The sequence below is a fragment of the Falco rusticolus genome, chromosome 11 (assembly GCF_015220075.1).
Source record: "Falco rusticolus isolate bFalRus1 chromosome 11, bFalRus1.pri, whole genome shotgun sequence".
Lineage (NCBI taxonomy): Eukaryota > Metazoa > Chordata > Aves > Falconiformes > Falconidae > Falco > Falco rusticolus.
The window spans coordinates 16,452,673-16,474,323 of NC_051197.1; the positions used below are offsets into that span (position 1 = coordinate 16,452,673).

Here is a 21,651-nt window from a genome sequence, read left to right on the forward strand (position 1 = left end):
TTAGAATAGAATTACACATTTATTTATCACATTTGAAATAATTTAGTTCCTGACTGAACCATTGAAAGTTCTAATGCATCTGTAAACTGAGTGTCACTATAAAACAATTTTAAATGCCATGTAAAATATTATGTATGCACATGTTTCATTTAATGGTTTCCCAGCATAACCACTTTGCCTATTTACAAATATATAAAGATTTTGCACTTTAAGTCATCTGAAATATCAAAGAGGTATTTTCAAATCACACAATAAATATAGAACCTGTTTTGTTAAAAATCTACAGTATACTGTACATTCAAGTTGAGGCAAAAAAAGATTTAATGCCAGTTACATTTGAGACAAATGAATGTTTACAATAATTAAACAATTTCTAAAAGTGCTCTATCTCTGCCTGTGATGAAAGGTAACATTAGGATCCAATATCTCATTGCAGTCAAAGTTTCAGACCATTGCTTCATTCACAGAATCAGAGCTTCTGTAACTAGAAAAAATATCAAAGCTTGTATATATTTCTAAGTTGTCTTCTTTCAAGGGTTGCAAGAAAGAGGCAAAAAATGGTCTAAAAAATAAAAGCCATGTGCACGCACATACACACACACGCCACAATTCAGATCACCACATAATCCTCTAGAAGAATGATCAAACTCACAGCATTCTGTTTCACTTTAGAATAATTTATGAACAAATCTCTAACAAAAACCCCAGCAGGCAACCCTAGGGAGTCTAAGGCAGTTGTTCTATGTGCAAGCTTCTACATAGCAGAGTGCCAACTCCAGAGTCTTCCCACGACTTTGTGCATTACTCAGCTTCTTCTTTGTCGCTTTCCACCCACTGATTTGGCTTGCTATCTGCAGCAGGTTTTTTTGATGCAGCACTGGAACTGGGAAAAAGAGAATGTTACAAAGCAATAAATTGTGCTTCAGATAAATAGCATAAAACCAGTACTGTGTGTCTAATATTGTTCTGCTAGATATCAATCATAAGCCTTAGATTAGGCTTTTTAAGTTATCATAACTTAGTCTCTGTACTCTATATAGTTTACCACTATAGAAATAACTATCTGCAACATCATTTCTGATACTTGTTATATGTAACATACCGAGATGTCTGGCAAGGTTCTGCTGAAACAGGACCACTCAACATACAGTGAGGTTTTCTTTGAGATGTAGATTTCACTAACCTATTGTCTTGGTCAGAACCTGAGAGAGACACACATCATCAGTTAAGCTACAGTACAGCTGAAAAAATTTGAGGGACTTGCTTCTATATATCTTCTGCTTTAAAAAAAACACCCCAAACATTTTATGGCATGTCTATAATAAATCTTATTGTTGTAGATCTGTGGTAACATTTTATAAATACACTTACTACTACTGAATGAAGTAATGGTTAAAATTATGATTCTAAATTTGAAAGTGAAGTATCTACATCCACAAGCACTGCTGCAAGTAGTCATGTTGAAGTCAAGTTTAGAGTCACTCAAATGTAAAGTATTTGCTTTACAATTATTAAAGCTTTTTATTCCTTTAGTAGAAACTCCTCCAGCATGCATATACAGTAATTAACATCAACATGAAACATACAACCTTGTCAGAGTACAGGAAAAAATGAAAAGCAGTAAGTTAGATGCCTTAGCATTTATATGAACTTAACCACCACTGAAATCAATGGAAAGACATGGCCAAACTTGGCAGGGCCAGATCAACCCCCACTAACTATTCCTCACATGTAGATTTCAAATCTTTCATATGAAGTGGAAAAAAAACATAGAATGATTCTGTGTTGTACAGTATTCATCCTCGCACTACAGAATTAAAAGATTTTGGACAAGTGTCATGAAAAAGGAAAATTTAACCTTAAGATAATTCTAACGGTAACCTGTAGAGTAATATCCAAGTTGAGTATGATCCTCAGTGTGGCAGACATTTGTTTTTATTGCTATTATCCAGTAGCTTAATATTAGGATATGTAAGATAGAAGAATGCCATTTAGAAGAGAAAATAATGGCTTTAAATACATCCAGAAACACTTGAATTTGGAAAAAGGCAATTACAAATCAAAAGCTTAGGTGAACAATGAATGTTAAACCGATCTCAGGTTGCTCACAGATCACTAGATCAAGTCATTCTTCATGAGCAACAGCCAAACAATCTAAGTTCTGTTCCTAAAAATAAAGGTCTTCCTATTGTGGAAGAACATTTAATTTCTTACTTACAGAAGCACTACAGGAATTGCAACAAGCAGAACCCAGAACATGAGGCAGGCTACTTTATCTAAACAAGAATACAAATTCAAGCTATCTTTACTTGCCAGGTGTTTCACACATTTATCTTTAAATGTTGGCTGCCACAACAAGAGTCTATTTAACAGAGATTGCTGTTAGTTTTTCCTCCCTTATCCCTTCCCCCCTCCCCTAGAAAGTATTGAAGACTCAGTGGTAAAGACCAAAACACTGCACATGCATATTCAGGCATGAGGGGATGAGAAATAAAAGTTCCAACTGGAAAGGGGGGGGGTGGGGTGGGGTGGAATTGTAGAGGGAAGTAAAAAAATACTTTCATTAAAAACAATGTTTTAAAATACATCATACAGCCATAGTTTTGTTATCTTTTCTGAAGAAATTCTTCCTTTATGAAGATTTGAATTTTAAAATTCAATTGCATATTGCTCAAATGTTTTCATTATGCTCTTTTCACTATTTCTTTTTCCAAATTATTTTTAACTTAATATGTATGTATGTTACCTCATCTCAAATAACTAATGCTGCCATCTCCACATTATGATGTTCTTGTTTCCAAAACTTGTTTCTAATCTAGACAGGTCTCCATAGGTCATGATTTCCTTAACTCCCTTGGCAATTAATATGCTCACATTTAATTTACTTCAGTAATTCTAGAAGTTCCCTGTTCTTAACAGCTGTGCTGTCAGGTACCCAACATTGACCAGATCACTTAATATAAATGGATTACATCATTTATTGTGAGGGAGGGAGTTATCACTATCCCCTTCTTTTAACAAGAAATCTTGAACCATCAGTTACCCTGACAGATAGAGACATACAGATATATGATAAAATTTCTCTTGCAAAGATTTGGAGGTTTAAAAGGGTTTTTTTTCTTATTTGCATATTCTAACTGAAAGGGAGGGGAAACATGTAAGAACATAATTTGAACCAAATACTTGCTTCCTAGGAAGGCACTTGGAGTTGCCACGTTTTCAGAGTGCTTGTAATCAGTAGACATACTTAAGAACTGTTGCTTCAGCCACGCTCCTCTATCTTCTTCAAATGCCTTTCTCTAGGAAAGGAAATGACAGTTTACACTTACGACCACAGGAACAAGCTTAGTCCACATTAAAGTAATGCTATTCTAAGAACGCAGAAGTTGTAACGTGTCCACATAATTAAGGACAGCCAGAAGTTTAACACAAGATTACAGTCATGTGAGCAAGCTTTGGATGCAACAAGGATTAGCTAAGGAGGTTATTTATTCACAAGCCAAACATCATGGTTTGTTTCACAGAGGTCTGACTAATCTTCTCATTTTACTGTTCTCCAGTCTAGTGACACAGTGTCTTATCACTGCCTCCTAAACTCCCCTTCCCCCCTCAGTGTAGCACCACCTCTTGGAGGCAGCTCCCATTTCTGGGTGGCTGCCAGTAAGGATTACTGCTTAAACCTCAATCCTGAGCCTTCTCTGAAAAGTGATGTTGAAAATAGCACTGATTACTTCCTTCTGAAACTGGGGCAGAAAGAAAAGGGTTGCTTCATTTTCCTATCACTCTGAGCACAGATGATGAAAATAATGGCTGAAAGACAACCTCCAAAATATCCAACGGCTCTGTGGAACCAACCTACTTCACCTCCAAAACCCATCAATGAAGCAGGACACCCCCATCACAAAGTTATTTCTACCGTGTCAGTAGAAAATAGAGCAAGCTGAACTCCAATGCCCAGTTTCAAACACATCTACAAAGCTTACAGCATTGCTTCTCTTTTCATACTTAAGCATTTTAACAAGCAGAAGCATGGATAGTTATGCTTATGCTGCAACGTAGTCCTATACATTTCTGGACAAACAATTATCACTTATCACTCAAGACTTTCAAAGCTGAATTCCAGGTCCAACATGATATTCACAAATTCATTAAAACACAAATAAAGTTAAATGAAAAGTTGAAGACCGCTTATCTGTATGTAGTAGTCTGAGTCAGTATTTGTCACCATGTGAACTACTGCCGTGACAGTATCTCAAGTAAAATCCGAAGTATTTTATGTTCTTTACAATAAGTTTTACAACATAAGAATAAAAAAAAACCTGTCTTGAGTCAGACAAGTTGTCCATCTAGCTCAGTATTCTGTCTTCAACAGTGGCCACAAGAGATGCTATTTATGAGATCACATAAACCTGGCCACTTTCTGCAGTGCATTCCCTCAGATGTTCCAGCCCCAAAAGCCTTTTGATTAGGTATGTTGGAAGGCACACTTGTCCCCTGCTTTTAGTACCACATCTGTAGATGTGTTGTCCATGAGCTTCGGCAATTGTTTTTTTAACCTGCTGGGATTGATGGCCTTCACAATCTCCTGTGGCAGCAAAATCCAGATGTCAACTCCCTGATACATAAAGTAAGTCTAAACCATACCCAGCAAAGGCGGTAATTTCAAGCACTCTCCGTGAGCTCCCTCTAGTCTTAATCTAGAGAGATTTAGTGAACAGCAGTACTGCTTTCATCTGACCAATTGAGTCCACAGTTTTATAAATTTTAAATCACATCCCACTCCAACTTTCTGCTCCACATGTCAAAGCAAGCAGTTCTGTGAATAATAAATCTAAAGTCCATTTCTTTTTTAATTCAATGGCTTTTTTCCTGCCATATATACTACTATAGTTCCACAACATCATCATGACCGCCTTTCCCTGCAAAACTTGTAAACTCCTTCACGTTCTAAGCCCTAACTGTTGCTAGACCAAAGGACACAGATGATAGAACTCAGACACATCTACTCTGACTGCCTTCCAGTATGTGTGCTTACTGGCCACCTTTACTGTAAGAACAGAACAGATAATGACCCTAAGGGAAAGGCAGCAATTACTTTGATTTCTGCAACAGTCACTGGTTTTCATGAAAGCTTAGGAATTAAGTACCTTTAATAATGCAACCCAGCAATGAAGTCTGACTGAAATTTGCATAGGTCTTGCTTTTGTGGCAAGCCAAACTTAAGCAACATCTAATAAAGGATTTAGTGAAAAAATGGACTGATTTTTGGAAGTACTTAAATATTTAAAAAGCTAAAACAAGAAATCAGCCATTCCAGATGTGGCTACTGTATTTTCCAACACACACAAACCCCTTTTTTAAATGGTAACAATGATCTGCAATGACCAAAGGTAAATTCTCTGCAGTATGGGAATAGTCTTCCTCTATAGATGTTGGCAAACAGATATTGTTTGTCAGCTGCACTTTAGTGTGTACAACTACTTAACAATTGTAACTCATCTTTCATAGGAGTTCCCTTTCCTGATACCTCAAGTCCTAATCTAATAGCAGCTTCTGTGAAACTTCTTCGTTCTTTCTCAAAATTCTTTTTTTGTTCTCGGAATAGTCTCCATTCTTCCTGAAGACGCTCTCTTTCTTCCAACAAATAGCAGTCCTGTAGTAACAGAGTGGTGTCATCGTCACATGGAGACATAAGCTGCTGCTGCACATGTAAAGCAACAAAAGACACAAACATTAATTTGGGATGGTTAAGAGATGCAGTATTTCCACAGGTTCAGTTTTATTAGAACAATTATTCTATATGTTTAATATGGAAACCATGTAGTAAGTATCAAGTTGGTGGCTGGTGGGGGCAGAGTTTCACATGGCAAGCAAGTGTCCCTGTTCAGGCAGCTGACCTCTACCTTCCTCACCTTTTTTTAATCCCCCAAAATTATTCCTACCAGGATTACAAGTTCATTGAATTACTAAACAACCCACCAGCACACCTGTACTCACAACAACAATTAAGATATTTAAACAGCATTATCAAAGAATGTAGGAAGGCTCAGAGGTGAGAAGCTTGGCACAACAAAACACAAAAAAGCTTAGATTCAGTTGAGAAAAAATAAAGCCTGCTACCTGTAAGAGCTGTTGCTGAGTTTTGATCATTTCTTTACATTGCTGAATCTCTAACTCCAGCTTTTCAGTTTCCAGCTCGTGGTCTTCCCTTGAAATGACATCTTTTTCATCCAAAGCGCCTGAATGTACACGTGACACTAAGGAGGGGAGGAAAAGGAAAAAGCCTACTTAAACAAAAAAGTTCCTCACATCAGGGACTCACCACTACAGTGAAAGGTTTCCATCCATATTTGTTTCATCCTGACAGAGACATACACAATGGATTGAAAAGCACTTAGACATGAGATCCAGAATTGGTGCTATGCATGTAATTACGCACAAAACCCAGTTCAGAAAAAATAGCAATGAAAACATAGCTGTTTCACATTCCTCAAGGTAAATCAAGCATCTGTGCTGCAGTAATTATCACACAAACCCCCCTACTTGTTTAAGCTGTATTTAAAAGAAAAAAATAAAACTGAAGACTTTTCACTGACATGCTGTTAACCTATTCTTCTGAGCCCATTTTTGAAGGGCTTGTGTGTTCATAAATATATGACAGTAACTATATTTGTCACAGATATAAAAAGAAATCTCTTCCTTTGAGTCCTGCGAAGGACAAACAGAGCTAGCAAACATTGTGTGCATATTTCCATCCCAGTAAGGGAATGAATTAGAGAGGAATAAAGTGTATTTTGTGTAATTACATACTGCTTTATTTAATTCCACGCATAGCTATCACAGTGATTAATAAGACAAGTTTTTATCCCCTGATGCCGTTTCTTGAACATTAATTGAATCCTAAAGGACTAGACTATGGCCATCTCTAACTCCAAAGCCCAAAAAGGTGGCTCCAAGAAAACAGCAAATACTTGGAACATTTTTCCTGATTTTTACAACTGGTTTTTTTTCAGTTAGTTACATCAAATCAAGCAATACTCAGAACTAGTGTTCTTAAAAATCTTTTCTATGGTATAAACATTCTCATAGACCGTCTGCTCTTTTATTTGCAATTGCATGTGTGACCTCCTCAGTCTTATTCTTGACTGCAAATATCCTTGTGGTAGCAAGAACATTTGCTTGCATGGGAAGATAATACTAGGAAAGAATTTTATGTATTTTTAGCCATCTTTTAATGCTGTTTAACAGCTGGAAATGAGAACAGCCCAGCACCATACCATCAGCCAGTTCACTTCAGAATGCCACAAGCAGCCTCAGAGGTATGGATGGGGCAAGCCTAGATGCTTGAAAGGGATTTACATATTTTGCATCTGATTACCTCAGATCATTACAACTGCATTACTTGAACATCCTAAAAAGGTGGTGAAATGCAACAAACATTAGAGGCATATACTTTCAAAAGAAAAATTATTTCTTCAGAAAGTTGCTGTTTACTGTGTCAAGTTATAATCATGTCCTTTTCCCATGATATCAGGCTTGATATGCCATTTCTTCCTTAACTACCTACAATTAAAACTCACACAGGAAAATGCCCTTTCTGAAAAAGTCTACCAGGTCACAATTCCTTTTAGCTTCAATGGTCAGTAAAGTAAGTCTTAAGAGGGCAATACCAAATGGCATCAGTAGCATTTTATATGTACATGTAATCCAGTTAAACATCACCTTGGTTATCCAGCTTTTCAACATGATTTTTCAGCATTCTCCATTGTTTTCTAATGCTGTTGGTAAGCTGCTCTCTGACAGTTTCACAGGACAGTTCCCACATATTCTCTTTTAACTCTCCAATATCTTCCTCCAGATCTGACAGCACCTGTTGAAGCAGAAACAAGCAGCTCCAAATCACTCCACCACTCCAAATACACACATTTATTTAAATATTTACATGGCTTTAATATACTGAAGAGAAGAAAAATGCTTATGTACAGTAAAGATTTTTCCATCCAGGGAAATCTGACTGTCAGGGAGTTCAGTTCCCTGACAGCATCATGTTGAAGAGACAGAAGTGACCTGTTACACTCTCTCTGTGGTGGGTTTTGAGGGCTATCAACTAGCAAGACCGACTCACACATCTTCAAGCTAGATAAGTTCAGACTGCTGACCTCCACTGTCAAACTTAAGTGGTAGCTGTCCATAAACCCACTACACGGCACCAACAGGATGTAAGACAAAGATTTTCTCCTGTTGAGCATTGATTTGTCCCCGCTTTTTTTCCTCCCTGATAAAGACAACCACACTCACAACACATTGAAGGTTGAGTGGAACTAGCACCTCCCTCTCCCCCTTGCATTTTACACTACAGTTCAAATATCAAACCCAAAAGCCATCTTGACTAGCTAAGATGCAAGTCTAAATGATAGAAGACTAGGCCAAGACAGTTCAGCAGATTTAAACTGACAAGCCATAGCTGTTTGAATACCTGGCATGAACACTTCACTTCTCAAGCATCTAAACCATTCTATATAATCCCCTTTATTTACAAGTAGATAAGATAAATAGGATGGGAAGTATAAAATCAAGAACTTCAAAAGGCAAGTAAATCACTTACACATGGATCACAGGAGATCTTGAGGAGAAAAACAAATATAGAGAACAAGCCCGGGTTTTTTGGGTTGGGGTTTTTGTGGTTGGTCAGCTTAAGAGTTATGTCAGTTCACAAAAAACATCTTATTCCTTTACTTATATTTATATATGCTAATGCAATGAAAGCCCAGTCTGGAGTAGGCCTCTGGATAGTACTGTATTATGACAGTCTGGCTGGTTTCATGGCTGTTATTTTGTAATGGGAAGGAAAATAATAAATGGTATGTATACATCACTAGCTGCCAACCTCCATATTGATTCTTAGAAGGAAACACATACTTTGAATTCACATTTCTAAGTAGAAATGCAGTGTTTGGGTGTTTTTTTATTCTACAAGGGATTCAGTAAGAATTCACGCTTCAGGCCAAAATGTTAAAAGGGCCACAAACAAGCATGAACTATCGGATGCAATGTTTTAGATATTCACAAAGCAAACTAGTACTGCTAAACAAAACTAATCCATGTAAAACTTATGTATTTAAAACTTAGTCTGTCCCACAACATAATTTCTGCAAAACCACAATTTTTGTCAGTATTCTTCCTTTTTATATTTGACAAATGTGGAAAAAACTGAGCAGTATACCTATAATGATAAAAAAACTGTCCCCAGTTTTATAGTGCCATGAAATTGATTTTTTTAGATTAAATGGAAGAACATCCAGAAAAAAACAAACCACCAAAAACCCCCACACCCCTGCTGAAATAACTGAAGACTTGCATCTAATAAGTGCTTCTATTATTATTCTGCTAATAGAAATTACTGTGTAGTAATTAGTTGCTCTGCTTAATTGGTACTATTACAAGAGAACCAAACAGAAGTTTCAGTACAGGCTTTTAATATTTTTTTTATTAGTCTATTAATGCTACAACAGTTAAATACTTGTTTAATCACCCAAGAACAGTGTATTTCAGAGCACCAGGTCCCAGTTTTTCCTCAAGTTCGTTCAAATGTTTACAAAGAGCCCATTCCCACAGCTGAATTTTCACCAATGTACTGAAGTTTGTGCCAAGCCCTCCTGGCCTCATTGGAATCCTAAAAGCAGAAGGACCACTTATTTTCTAGTATAAATTATACCCAACACCCATGACTGAAGATCACTTCTTATTGCTGAACTGGAGTAATAATTAGATCTACCGATTATCTGCATGATGAACTTTTGAGGTAAAGATTAACACATTGCACATTACTGACTGCTTCACCAAATACATATGAGAGTCACTCTGTGTGGTATAGGGGGCAGGTCATCCAGTGACATTGAGAAAAGTTTATTCACATCTTACAAAGAATTGGCCAGAAAGCCTAGAGCTTTTCTTCACAGCACATTCTGGGGCTTGACAAATGCACCTGAGATTGCTCAGAAATAAAGGACATAGTACAGCACTTGAGCAGGACAGCGGACCTTCTGAAATGGCAAGTACTAGATTCCACCGAATTGGCACGCTCTGGAAGACTCCATCTACACATATTCTTATGTACCAACCTGTACCATTTACTGTAATAAAAATGTTTCATACTTTGTTCTGTGGACTACCCATATTGTCTTAATAGCCTATTACTACTACGCCATCAATCTTGAATAATCCCTGGAATCTAGCCTTTATGCACATTTTTCTGTATTTCAACTTTCTTACGCCCAGGGACACTTTTTTCTCCCATTGCTAAGCAAAAGCTCAGCAAACTTTTTAGGTTACTCCCCACTTCACTCCGATATCAAAACAGAGCTGCAACTCTAGCTGGGAATCATCATAATAAACAAACTCTGATAAACAGTGAATGTGCAGTCTACTGTTCCATGAAAATAAAATAGCCTGTGTAAACAAAGAAATATTTTAAATGTGGAATCAGACACCCACAAACCATTTTACTTTTGAAATCAAACTTCTTCCTGGAACATACCAGCAGCTCTGTAAAAGGAATTAAGAGCTACTCTAAGCCACATACTATAGGAGCACACCTTAATTATATTTTCTCCACCCTCACAGACTCTATAGAAAGCCCAATTTATTTGCATAAGCACCTTGAAAACTAGCATCAACACCTTTGGATTTTATCTGCCTTCCCTATTAACTGCATCATTATGTGAAGTTACAAGTGTAGCTAATGCATTTTAAATTAATTCAAAGTATACTTTCAAGCTTTCCATTAACTGACTGGGAAGAATACACTGGGTATTGTTCAGACAGTAGAACATTTAAACATGGAGGAATTTCAAGCACAGCACAGGATGTGCAATCCACTGCAAGTCTCAAAAGTTTACTTTTTTAAAATTATCAGATTACTCCAGCACTAAACTACCATTCAGATTTAATTTTAACTGAATACTTACTGGCCCATCTTCAGACCTTTCTTTAGGTTTCTGTTTCTGTGGTGGGAGAAGTGAAATAATCTCTTTCTTCATCTGCTGAAGAACTTTTTTCAGCTCAGCATTTTCCATCAAAAGCTGTTTTTGGCGTTGTTCATAATCACTTAATAGAACTTTGTACATCTCCTCTTCATTTCTGGAAGAGGAAGTCTTAGAGTAACAACATAACAGGTGTAATATATGCTTCAATTAATGTTCTGAGACAACTACCTGGCATCTGTCTTATCAGTCCTCCATGCACTTCTCTTCCCATCAGCTCTACCAACATAATTTAGCACTTCCATAGCTACAAACAAAAAGGATATTTCAAAGCGTGAAACGACATGCAAACATATGAATATTTAGATGACACTGCATTTAAATATTTGTATTTACACGTAACTATTGTCAAGAGACCACATTACCCAAGTATCTCCCTCAGTCTTCAGACCCATATGAAACCACATTTCTCTGCTCAAAGTAAGAATAAGATAGTCAAAGAAAGAAAATAATTTGTATTTGGAAACTCAGAGGGATTTATTCTCACCCTATCTTTTTTTTTTTTTAATACATTTCTTAATGACACCACCATCCCTATTTCAACCTTTACATCGCTGTTGTGTCAACTCTAACCTCTCTTCTGGCAATAATGCCAGTTTTATCTCCAGTTTAGATTAAGCAGCTTCCTGATGCTTCACAAGCACTATGCACTACATGCTGGCAAACAGCTGAGGGTTTTGGCAGTGGCAAGAGGGATAAAAGAGGAAGAGCAGGACTCACCTTCCACTGGAGATAAACAATATAAATACTCTAAGGTCAGATAGGTGAACCAAAAGGAGCAGATATTTTTGTTTACTTAACACTGATACTTGTTTCCAGCAACACACCACAAAAAGCTATACTTTAAACAGCACTCATGAATGTCTTGTGCCTCCCAAAAATTGTGTTCAACATATGAGTACTCATATGATAAAGGCAATTTCTTCCTCATTTTTACATAGCACTAGATACTATGTCTACCTTGTGTTACTTCTCTACAATTTCTCATCCCTTGTTAACACAAATAGTCTACAGTATCTCAAAGAAAGAGCTTATGCAGTGTTCCTTCCTGACTGCAGCTGGGGGGCATAATAGTGTTTATGCCACTACCCAAAGTCATACGATGGTAGCAGCAGCCAGAAAGTAGAGGAGTGACAGCTCTACCTTAGGAATAGATTCTGAATAATTCTCTCTAGTAAAAGAAAAAAAAAAATCATTTACTAGAGATACTAATTTCTTTGTGCTTGGAGAACAATCTTATGGAAAACAATATAAAAGTTTTAGCCTTACACAGTCAGCTGACATGAAATACTACATCTTACATAACACACTAACATCTGAAAAAAAAAAAAATCTACAGCAGGGCCATATTAAAGATGGCCAGAACCAGGATTTAAGCATTTTTAACATATAGAATACACCACTCTTCTACAGTAAAATTCAGAGCAACTTACTTATCTTTTTGTCCTTTTTGTTCATGACTAATTGATGTAAACGTTCCTTTAATTTGTTATACTCTCTCTCTTTCCTCTTCATATCATGATTGTACTGTGTAGCTCTACTTGAAATTATGTTCTGTAGCTTCTGTACCTAAAAGCAACCCCACAAAAACCATGCTTCTTCAACAAACATACACACAAATCTTTTCAGAAAGCCAAAAAACGTGAAGCAAAATGACACTTCTATTAAACTGTACTTTTGGTGAAAGGAAGTGACAAGAGAAATTGGGAGAAGTCTCCCAGTCTGTGGGGATTTAGTTTCTTCTCTGAAGAAACCAACATCATAAGCAACATTTAACACTAGCTCCTCTGAACTCATGTTCTGGTAATTCACATTACCTTGTTCAATAAAGGTATTTGAAGGAGGTTGAGAAAGATATCTTTTTTGCTTTCAATTACTAATGTTCAGGATGCACTTTAATTCTAAAGTATGCTTGTTAGGTTTACACTAAAAAAAAACCACACTCTTTTGGACAGGAGGATGCTGGAAGACAGATTATTCCGTTTGGCCTAAAAGAACATTAAAACTTACCATAAAGCACATACTTGGCCTGTACTATCAATACCTGGGGTTGTTTTTAAGGTTAAACTGACAATTCAAAAAACCTAACAAACATACAGTACATTCAATATTTCAAGCTGGAACTTTAGGATGCTCACCATATAGGGATAGTGCCGTGATAAACATATTCATAAAGTTGTCTATGAACACAAGAACACTCACAGAAACTTAGGAGTTATGTAACATACAGTGTTGGGGAAGGCACACACTGGAAACAAAACCCAAATTGAACAGTGTCTTGGATTTCAAAGTGTTTTCTGATCTTCGTTCTTCCAAGACTCCCAAGTTTAATGAGACTGTGCTTTTGGGCTGAGTTTCCCCTTACCTACCTTCTTTTGGGTCTTTTGCTCCCCTCTACAGTATAAACAAAAGAGAAAGTTCCTATATGCCAACATTTGAGGAATTAACTGAATCCTATTGCTCCCTCCCATTTTTTGGTATTTTAAAATATTCGGAGATAACGCTATGCTCAAAAGTACAGAAAGCCTCAGAAAGCTGCACATGTGCATTTCTGCAGTACTCTCTAGTACTGTTATAACTTGGACCCATCCCTTACAGAACCTATTTGTCCATATATAACATTTCAGTTTCACTGCGGTGAAAGACATTTACCAACAAGAAAGCATCTTAAGTGAATAATTGCAAGACTTCTTACAAAAAACATAGATTGAATATCTGTGTGATGACTTGTGTTAATGTACACAACAACTCACTTCATCCTTTTCATTTTTAAGTAACTGGTGCAAATTTCGGTTCTTGCTTTGCAGTTGTCTGTCTCTTTCCTGAAGTCCAACTATTTCCCTTTTAGATGATTCCAGCTGTTCCTAGAAAGAGTGTTGATAATTCAGTATCATTAAGAATTAATAGCAAAGGATGAAAAAAAAAAACCAAAACCCAGCAACAACAAACCAAACCACCAGACCACCCAAACCAAACTACTAAGCCACCTCACTTGAGGTAAGTTCGCCTATGTATTTAATCTGATGTTTGGGGGATGATCTTGCATTCTCAATGACAAGTTAATTCTATTTTCTTGAGCAAGAAATATGATTCTACAGTACAGGAAACAAATATTTGGCTTGCTATTTAACAGATGTTATCCTATGCAGTTGTTACTTTTTCAGTAAGTCAGGATTCTGTAAGTATATCTATACTGTGAGAATGAGGTATATACTAAGCAAACTGTATGAATTTGGGACTACAGTTTCACTGGAATGTTTGTTAGATAATGAAGGGAACAATTAAAAGAGATATGCAGACTGCGACCATACCAAAGCAAACAGGATATTTAATGTATACATTAATGTAATACAATATTAGGCAGGTGATCTCATTCTAACAAGTTGTGCAAAACTAGCCTTTTAGAAATATTTTCACAAACAGAGCCAAACACTACATACAAACTCTTTTTCTTCACATGCAGAAAGCTACAAGTATGCAGAGATATTTAAGCAACAAGAACTAAGCAAACCACATCGAAATATAGGTAACACATTAGTGGAAGGCAAGAGGATTACTGCATGGTATCTGAAAGAATGTACACTATAAACCTTACAAGCTAAATTAAATACCCTGGGATTGAAGTAGTACTAAAAAGTTTTCTACCACCACCCCCCCTCACTTTAAAGCCATTTGTCTAGGCAAAGTAATTGGGGTGTTCTGGAACTAATATTTAATGTTTGCATAAAAATGAATGCAATATCAGCGGGAGTACTATTATTTTCATCATCTACAGCAGTATTTGTCAAGGAGATAGTGCTGACCAACGCTAGCAAAGAGCAAGCCTAAAAGGCCCCAAATCACACACTGAGTTTTTTTCTTGACAGAAAGGCAGAGACACTAATATGACTGCACATACAGGTACCCATGAAGTAGCATAGACTGAACTTCCAATGTATCAGCTACTCCAGTGATTGGCTTTGTGATAAAATGAAGCTTATAACTTCAGGTTTGACACTAGCTTCTGAGCAAGAAGACTTTGTCATCAGCTATCCAAGGAATACAACAAAAAAAAGGAAAAAGCTACATATACAAAGAAAGACCGATAACCCCCCTGTAACACACACTAGAAATACTACCTACACTTTTACTGGTTACAATTACATTGTGAATTTATCTTTTAGAGCTGGACATATCGTTTTAAGTGATACTGAAGGATACGAACTGAAGCATTTAACATTTTTACCCACAGCATGCATTAACACTTCCAATCCAAACAGTCTTCACTTCCTTGATTGACAAGGCCATAATTCTAAATAAATTTTCAGTTCTCATTAACTCATATTTTGTTGACTTTAAGGAATTTTCAACTGGAAAAAAAAAAGACTTCAAAATATACCCCAAAATACACATAAACAACTGCAGATTAGTACTGGGGAGAAAGGCAAAACCAGTCACTGTTAAGAATGTACAGTATCTGTTAAACATAAGTGCTGCATAATATCGGTGGATTTATCTCGTTTTCTACCTTTAGTTTAGTATAGCAGTTCTGTAAGTGATCCATATCACTACCCAGTTTCAGATGCTGCATTTCTACTTCTTCCTGAGCTCGAAGGTTCTTGTGCTGCAGTACAAGCAATTCATTCATGCAATTTATGATAGATATTAAATTTAATTCTTTTCCTTTGGACTCGGCATAAATAGAAGGAAAGCCCAATGTTGTCAATTCCTGGTAAAAGACAAGGTGGGATGGAAATAAATAACTGGATCAATCTCTCACAGTTCTCCAAAAGAGAGAAACAATATCTGGTGAAATCCTGGGGGAGGGGGGGGGAAGGGGAAAGAGGGAGAATAATCCTACTCCCCACCAACTTTGACTTCTAAGCATTGAGAAAGAAGCCTTCTTAATCCAGTGAATCTTTACTACCACAACTGATTTAATGTCCCCTTCACACAACCTCCAATAAACAAGAAAATTTGGCTTACCCTATTGAGATAGGATATACTCTGTTCAATATTCTCTTCTGTGCAGAAGGCACTATAAAAGCTGTGCATGCTTTTAGATGAAGGCAGTGGCAAGCATAGCACTTGTGAGTTCATGCTTGGGCAAGATATCTTTTTTTCTGAGGTATATTGAAAAATATTTTTGCTATCTAAAAGTTAAAAACATCAAGAAACAAGTCAGAGTTAGTACTTTAGGACACATCACATACCAAAAAAATCAAATCCCTATTACATTATTACTTACAGAAGTTTACAATCCTAGCACTTAATGTCATTCTAGGTGAAATTCTAAGCAATTCACAATAAAAAGATGATAAGCTTCCACTGAAGATTTAAAGACTCTATAACATTAAGGTATTATATCTTTCAAATTTTACTCATCTGCCAAGAAAACACTGGCCAAACTTTCTACCCAATTGGCTTGCTACAACAGGAATTTTTTTTTTTACACAAGTACACAAACTATGTATTTGGCGAGAATTTTTGTAGAATGTGTAATATCCTTACTCATATTAAGTATACTGTAATTTACTCTTCCACTAGACAGAATTAGGCAAGATATTTACTCCTTTAATAAACTTGTAAAAAATAAGGCAAAATAATACAGAACAAGTAAAGAAACCCCTGAAAGATATCCTAAAAGATGCAATTTAAAAAAGCATGACTGAAAAGACTTGGATCCTTTATATATATGTGAAAAGACAGTATTTTACAGTAGCATTTCTGTAATCACTCAATCTAAAAAAGCACTTTAAGTACTACCTATTACTTAACATTCTGCTTAACTACTCAAGTGTCATGCACAGAAGTCCAATCTCTCTTTAGCAGCTATTACTGGAAAAATTAACAAATCCACTAAATTACAAATATTACCAGCTTACCTGATGACAGCACTGGCACAGTAATAGTCTTCCAATCTCCCATAGCAACAAAGACAGGCAGGGTACCTGAGCAACTGGTTCAGCAGTGAAGTATTTAGTATAATTGCTGGCAACGTATGTTACGTAGGCATCTCCTAAAATAGGAAGAGCATTTTAGATTAACAATAGCGGCTAATACAGCTAAAAGATTAAACCAGTCATAGGAGAGCAACTATTGGACTTAAGCCACATGAAATTCTTCTACTTCTTTACACAGTATTTGGAACACAGTAAGCACAGCAAATATTACTCTGTAAAAATAATGCATCTGTCTATATTCAGTTAACCTTAAACTTAACTAAGTCTTGTAAACCATTAACTAAAGCCAAAATGCCATGCACACATGAAAATAATGAAGACTCACACTGCAGATAACATACATTAGAGAAAACAGCAAGCCAAATATTAAGTATTTTCCTGCCATATGACCAGGAAGCAATTTTGTTAAGGTAAACATATGTGAAGTTTTAACATGAATCTGAGTGGGATTATTAAAAAGAAGGATAAAAAAAGGCTGTAGAGGAGGTATATTGGCAGAGAGAGGACAAAGGAACTTCTGAATGTTTAACTATTTAAGTTTAACTTATACCTTTAGCTATAGTACCTTTCCCTGGCAAGTTGCTTGCTTTACAGAATTTCTAAGATTGTTGAAGAAAGCAAACAGCAGAAGCTTTACCCCACACAGCCACCCAGTACAGCACCAGCCCTCTAGAAACCAAAGGAAAGTCACACACTCATAAGAAAGAAGAAACTGTCCCCTCACCTTATCTCTACCACACAGTAAGAAAGCACATAATAGCATTAGAGTTACCACACTGCTGGAAACTTAAAATCCAGCTTGGATGTTTAAGATTCAGACAGTGCAACCCATCAGCCATCATTTGAACAATGATACTTCAGGGAAACAAACTTTCCTCCTGACAGGAAAGGCGGCCCCCTTTTTTCAATTAACACCTTGGAACAAAACCTCAAGTCAGTTTTAGATGGACTCCGTAGACTTGTAGAGCACAGGGATGTTTTCCCCTAACCCCTGGTTAATATCCCAGTAAACACACTCTGGGCAAGCAACTTCTAAATTTCTGACACTAAACTCCTGTATTTTTATCACTATAGAGAAAACTGTCATTTGTGGGGAAACAAAGAAGAGCCAGGAAAAGCGTGCTGTGTTATCCGTAAGGTCTCTTAAAGATTCTTACTGTCTGTGTTCTCAGTAGCATTTCAACACAGAACACTGTGTCCAAAGTAACACCAAGTTTTTAAAGTATCATACTGGTACACAGCCATGTCACAGAATGCTCAGCACTAGAAAATAAAATATCCACCTGGATGAATATTTCTCCAGGTTCATAAATTTGAAAAAAGGAAAACAGTTATTCCTCAGATAACTTGAAGGCCCTACAACTGAGATAACGTATCAGAAAGTACATGTAAGGCATCAAGTCTAGTGGCTGTTCTTGTTTAAGAAATGGGTTTTCCTGCTTCCTCTTAGCCCATATTCATTTATGCATATTTTACTGCTCACCCCCAATAAAGCCAACATGTCCACAAACAAATAGGGTGAAGGTTCAGATTCTAAAGACAAGAAATGACTTCATAGTAGAAATCTGCAAGGCAATTTTTTCCACCCATCCAAAATAACTGTGCTTTTAAAAATGGAATTCAAAGTCAAGACTAAGGATTAAGAGGACACACTTCTTACATGTTAATTTGTTGGATCTATCAGATAGAGAAATCTGCAAACATAAGGAAATAAGGCAGCAAATTAAGCTACAAGTATATTCTCATTAATGGCATTGCAATCTTGCATTCTAGTAAGGTATTTCAAAAGATATTTAAGAAACTCAAGACACACAAATTCCATTAAGGACTGTTGGAAAGTCCACAAAAATACTACTCTTATTTCAGATATGTCATTACTTTCAAATAAACTGGCTTTTGTTCTCTAAGAGGCTGCACACCCATTAAGAGATCTGATCACCCAAATTCCCTCAATTTATCGTATTACCAACCCACAGGTCTCTCTACACTGACAATACTATTCTGACACAGTATCTATCATCCCAAACAACGCTGGGCTAGAAGCAGGAACAGCACTAGTACAGGTGTGGGGATGCAATGATTCTCTAAATCTGAGCCCTGCAAGCCACATGCAGATGCTTTATCAAGACTACTCTCTAGTGACATGCTGTTTCTAGTACACCAACAAGACACAAAGAAAATTAACACAAACCCAGGCTCCAAAGGATGTCTAGTGAAGACGGAAAAAGCAAGAACGTATAGGCAGTCCAATAAAATCCAGATGATGCAACTATATTCTTACATTAATCTACCTTGAAGGCTTTAGAGACTTTGTCTTAAATCGACCACTTGCAGTACACTGCATGCTGTTTAATACATCAGATTAAAAACCTCCCTCAGTAATTTCAAGGTTTGGAAAGCAGCAAACCCAAAAAAACTTTCTTCAGCTGTTAAACCACTAACCCAAAATATCTTATTTTGTTATGGGTCAAACAAGTGCAGTAGCTTTGAAGCAGTAATAATTTCAGAAAGTGGTCAGTATTTTATATTTGAATCATCTTTATATACTGTATTGAGAATTAAAATCAGATGGGCAGAACAAGACAATCCCATGTCAGCTGCAAAAGGGAATGCTATAAGCCTTTAGTCCAAGATCATCTCATCAGTCCCACATGGCTTCTATTGCCAGTTCGGGACCTTAGCAGTGATTGCTAAAGCTACCTAGTGATTAAGACCCATCAGATCATTTCCTTCCCTGTCTAGGCAGTCCCTCTGGAGCAAAACAGCTCAATATAGCCTCACTAAGGTATGCAAGAACTAAAGATGAGCATTCCTGATGAAGACAGCATGGACGCAAAAAATAATTTGGATACACCATATTCAGAAGGGACTCTTCACCTTTAGTATACTACAACACTCGAACCACCGTAACACAGGAAACATTCACATAGGAGTTACACATTTTCCTCTTCTAAGCAGTAATTTGTGTAATTTCAGAAGAATAATAAAATACTACGTAAGATTGAGAAGTACTTTAAAGGATCACCCAGACTACCCTAGTTCACACAGAAAGGCTTTCACCAAACAAAAGCAGGGAGAAGGTTTTGTGGGGTTTTGGTTGGGTTTTTTCTTCCCTCCTCCTTAAGCCCCAGCTGGGAAAACATGCCATACAGGAAAAAAAAAAAAAGTAATTCAAGTTCTACTGTTTCCCAGCATCCCATAGTAATGTCAAAAATCTGACTGACTGCAGGGTGGAGAGAGAAGAACCACTGAACAGCCAAAACTGCTCTACTTAATGATTTTTCCTTCTATGCCCATTCTCTGTACAGCAGGATTTGTTGCAGTTACCTCACCAACAGGTTTGATAACTTACCCCCAAAGAACTGTAACAACCCAATGCTTGCTAGATGTAATTCTGCTAGTTGGCAGTATCGCTTCCTATTCCAAGTGAGAAATTCCCAGAGCAGACAAGACCTAGGTGGATTGTCAAAAAATGAACCTTTGAGACCCAATTTCAAATGTGTGAACATAATGGCAGAGCCATCTCACTGCAAATAGAAATCTAAACCTCAAACAAAACAAAAAAACCCTAAGCTACTTGCATTAAAAATCACAGAGAGCTTGATTAATACCAAGGAAGCAGTAATCAAACTGCAGCATTCAAGTGCTTGCTGGAACACGTGAAGTACAAAAAAACCCAATGAACTTTAAAAAAGCTGTCATGGTAATAACATACCATAATTTAATTCTTAGAAAGGCACCTGGGGAATTTTTTGACAAAAAGTCTACAGGAATAATTCCACCAACTCCTACATGATTCACTAACAAACACTTCTTTCTTTTCAAGAAAAAGTTTAGATGAAAAATCAAAAATAGTACATTTCACAAACCCAGAGAGCTGAAAGCAGCTATTCTTAAAATGACTGGTTTGTGTTTTGGGGGACAGGGGAGGGATTGACAATGAATGTGCTAAGATTCAAGACAGAAATCTGATTAAGTAAGCCTGAGCTTAGACCATATCATAACTCAAGCATGACAAGCAGTCTCAGCATGACAAGTTATCACAGACAAGGAAGACTATAAGTTGTACACAACACAGTATACTTAGAATTTCTAAATATCATGCTTAAACTTGAAAAGAAGTAGTTGTAACTGCATTTGTAAAACTCATTCTATCAGAAGAGAATCGCTTGTCAGAACACTGTGCTGTGATCATATTACACCATCTGGTCATCTCTAACCTACACAGGGTGTAACACAAATGGGAAATGCAGTATCTAGTAACCCAGAACTCCACCCCCCAAGCAGAGAAGATAGGGAAAAGCAGTTTTTGGAGAGGTAATTTCTACTTGCCCCAATACTGCAATGTCTTGGGAAAGCGTTTTTAAAAAGTATCAACCAGAAATTGTCAAATAAACATTCCTTCTCTGTATATTTCAAATAGTTTCAAAACCAGGTTGTGACACACGTGTGTTTCAACTTGTAAAACCGTAGGGGGGGGCGGCAGCGGGGAGGGCATAGTTAGCCTTTACTTGAAGGGTAGTATGATTCCTTCTAGTAAAATTATGTCCCAAAAGGAGCTGTGAATGTGCTTAGAGCCTTTACATTCGTCTAGTAATCCACAGATGGCTTTATCCAGATAGACACAAAGACACAGACTATGCAAATTTAGGGTATACTCCAGCCAT

General features: G+C 36.8%; 1 protein-coding gene and 1 long non-coding RNA gene across 15 annotated transcripts in view; one reads left to right on the forward strand and one right to left on the reverse strand.

Moving 5' to 3' along the window:
* Positions 1–21,651, reverse strand: part of LOC119155625 (SSX family member 2 interacting protein) — a 26,519-nt gene continuing 4,868 nt past the window's right edge. For 9 of the 14 annotated variants that reach the window (XM_037404499.1, XM_037404493.1, XM_037404495.1 and 6 more), the window contains exons 2-14: positions 16,907–17,040; positions 16,008–16,174; positions 15,550–15,750; positions 13,796–13,906; positions 12,476–12,611; positions 11,214–11,289; positions 10,968–11,139; positions 7,723–7,870; positions 6,121–6,257; positions 5,528–5,701; positions 3,188–3,299; positions 1,103–1,202; positions 1–883 (exon numbers count right to left, since the gene is read on the reverse strand). In XM_037404499.1, the coding sequence (XP_037260396.1) occupies positions 802–883; positions 1,103–1,202; positions 3,188–3,299; positions 5,528–5,701; positions 6,121–6,257; positions 7,723–7,870; positions 10,968–11,139; positions 11,214–11,289; positions 12,476–12,611; positions 13,796–13,906; positions 15,550–15,750; positions 16,008–16,174; positions 16,907–16,949 (1,659 nt within the window). In that variant the 5' untranslated portion in view covers positions 16,950–17,040 and the 3' untranslated portion in view covers positions 1–801. Of the gene's footprint in view, positions 884–1,102; positions 1,203–3,187; positions 3,300–5,527; positions 5,702–6,120; positions 6,258–7,722; positions 7,871–10,967; positions 11,140–11,213; positions 11,290–12,475; positions 12,612–13,795; positions 13,907–15,549; positions 15,751–16,007; positions 16,175–16,906; positions 17,041–20,336; positions 20,438–21,651 lie in introns of all 14 variants that reach the window. The other 5 variants (XM_037404490.1, XM_037404488.1, XM_037404487.1 and 2 more) reach the window with 3 other exon arrangements.
* The window catches only part of LOC119155627, a 14,914-nt gene continuing 7,146 nt past the window's right edge, over positions 13,884–21,651 (forward strand). Inside the window, exons 1-2 of the long non-coding RNA XR_005106774.1 lie at positions 13,884–15,348; positions 20,949–20,960. This is a non-coding gene — a long non-coding RNA (uncharacterized LOC119155627). The remainder of the gene's footprint in view (positions 15,349–20,948; positions 20,961–21,651) is intronic.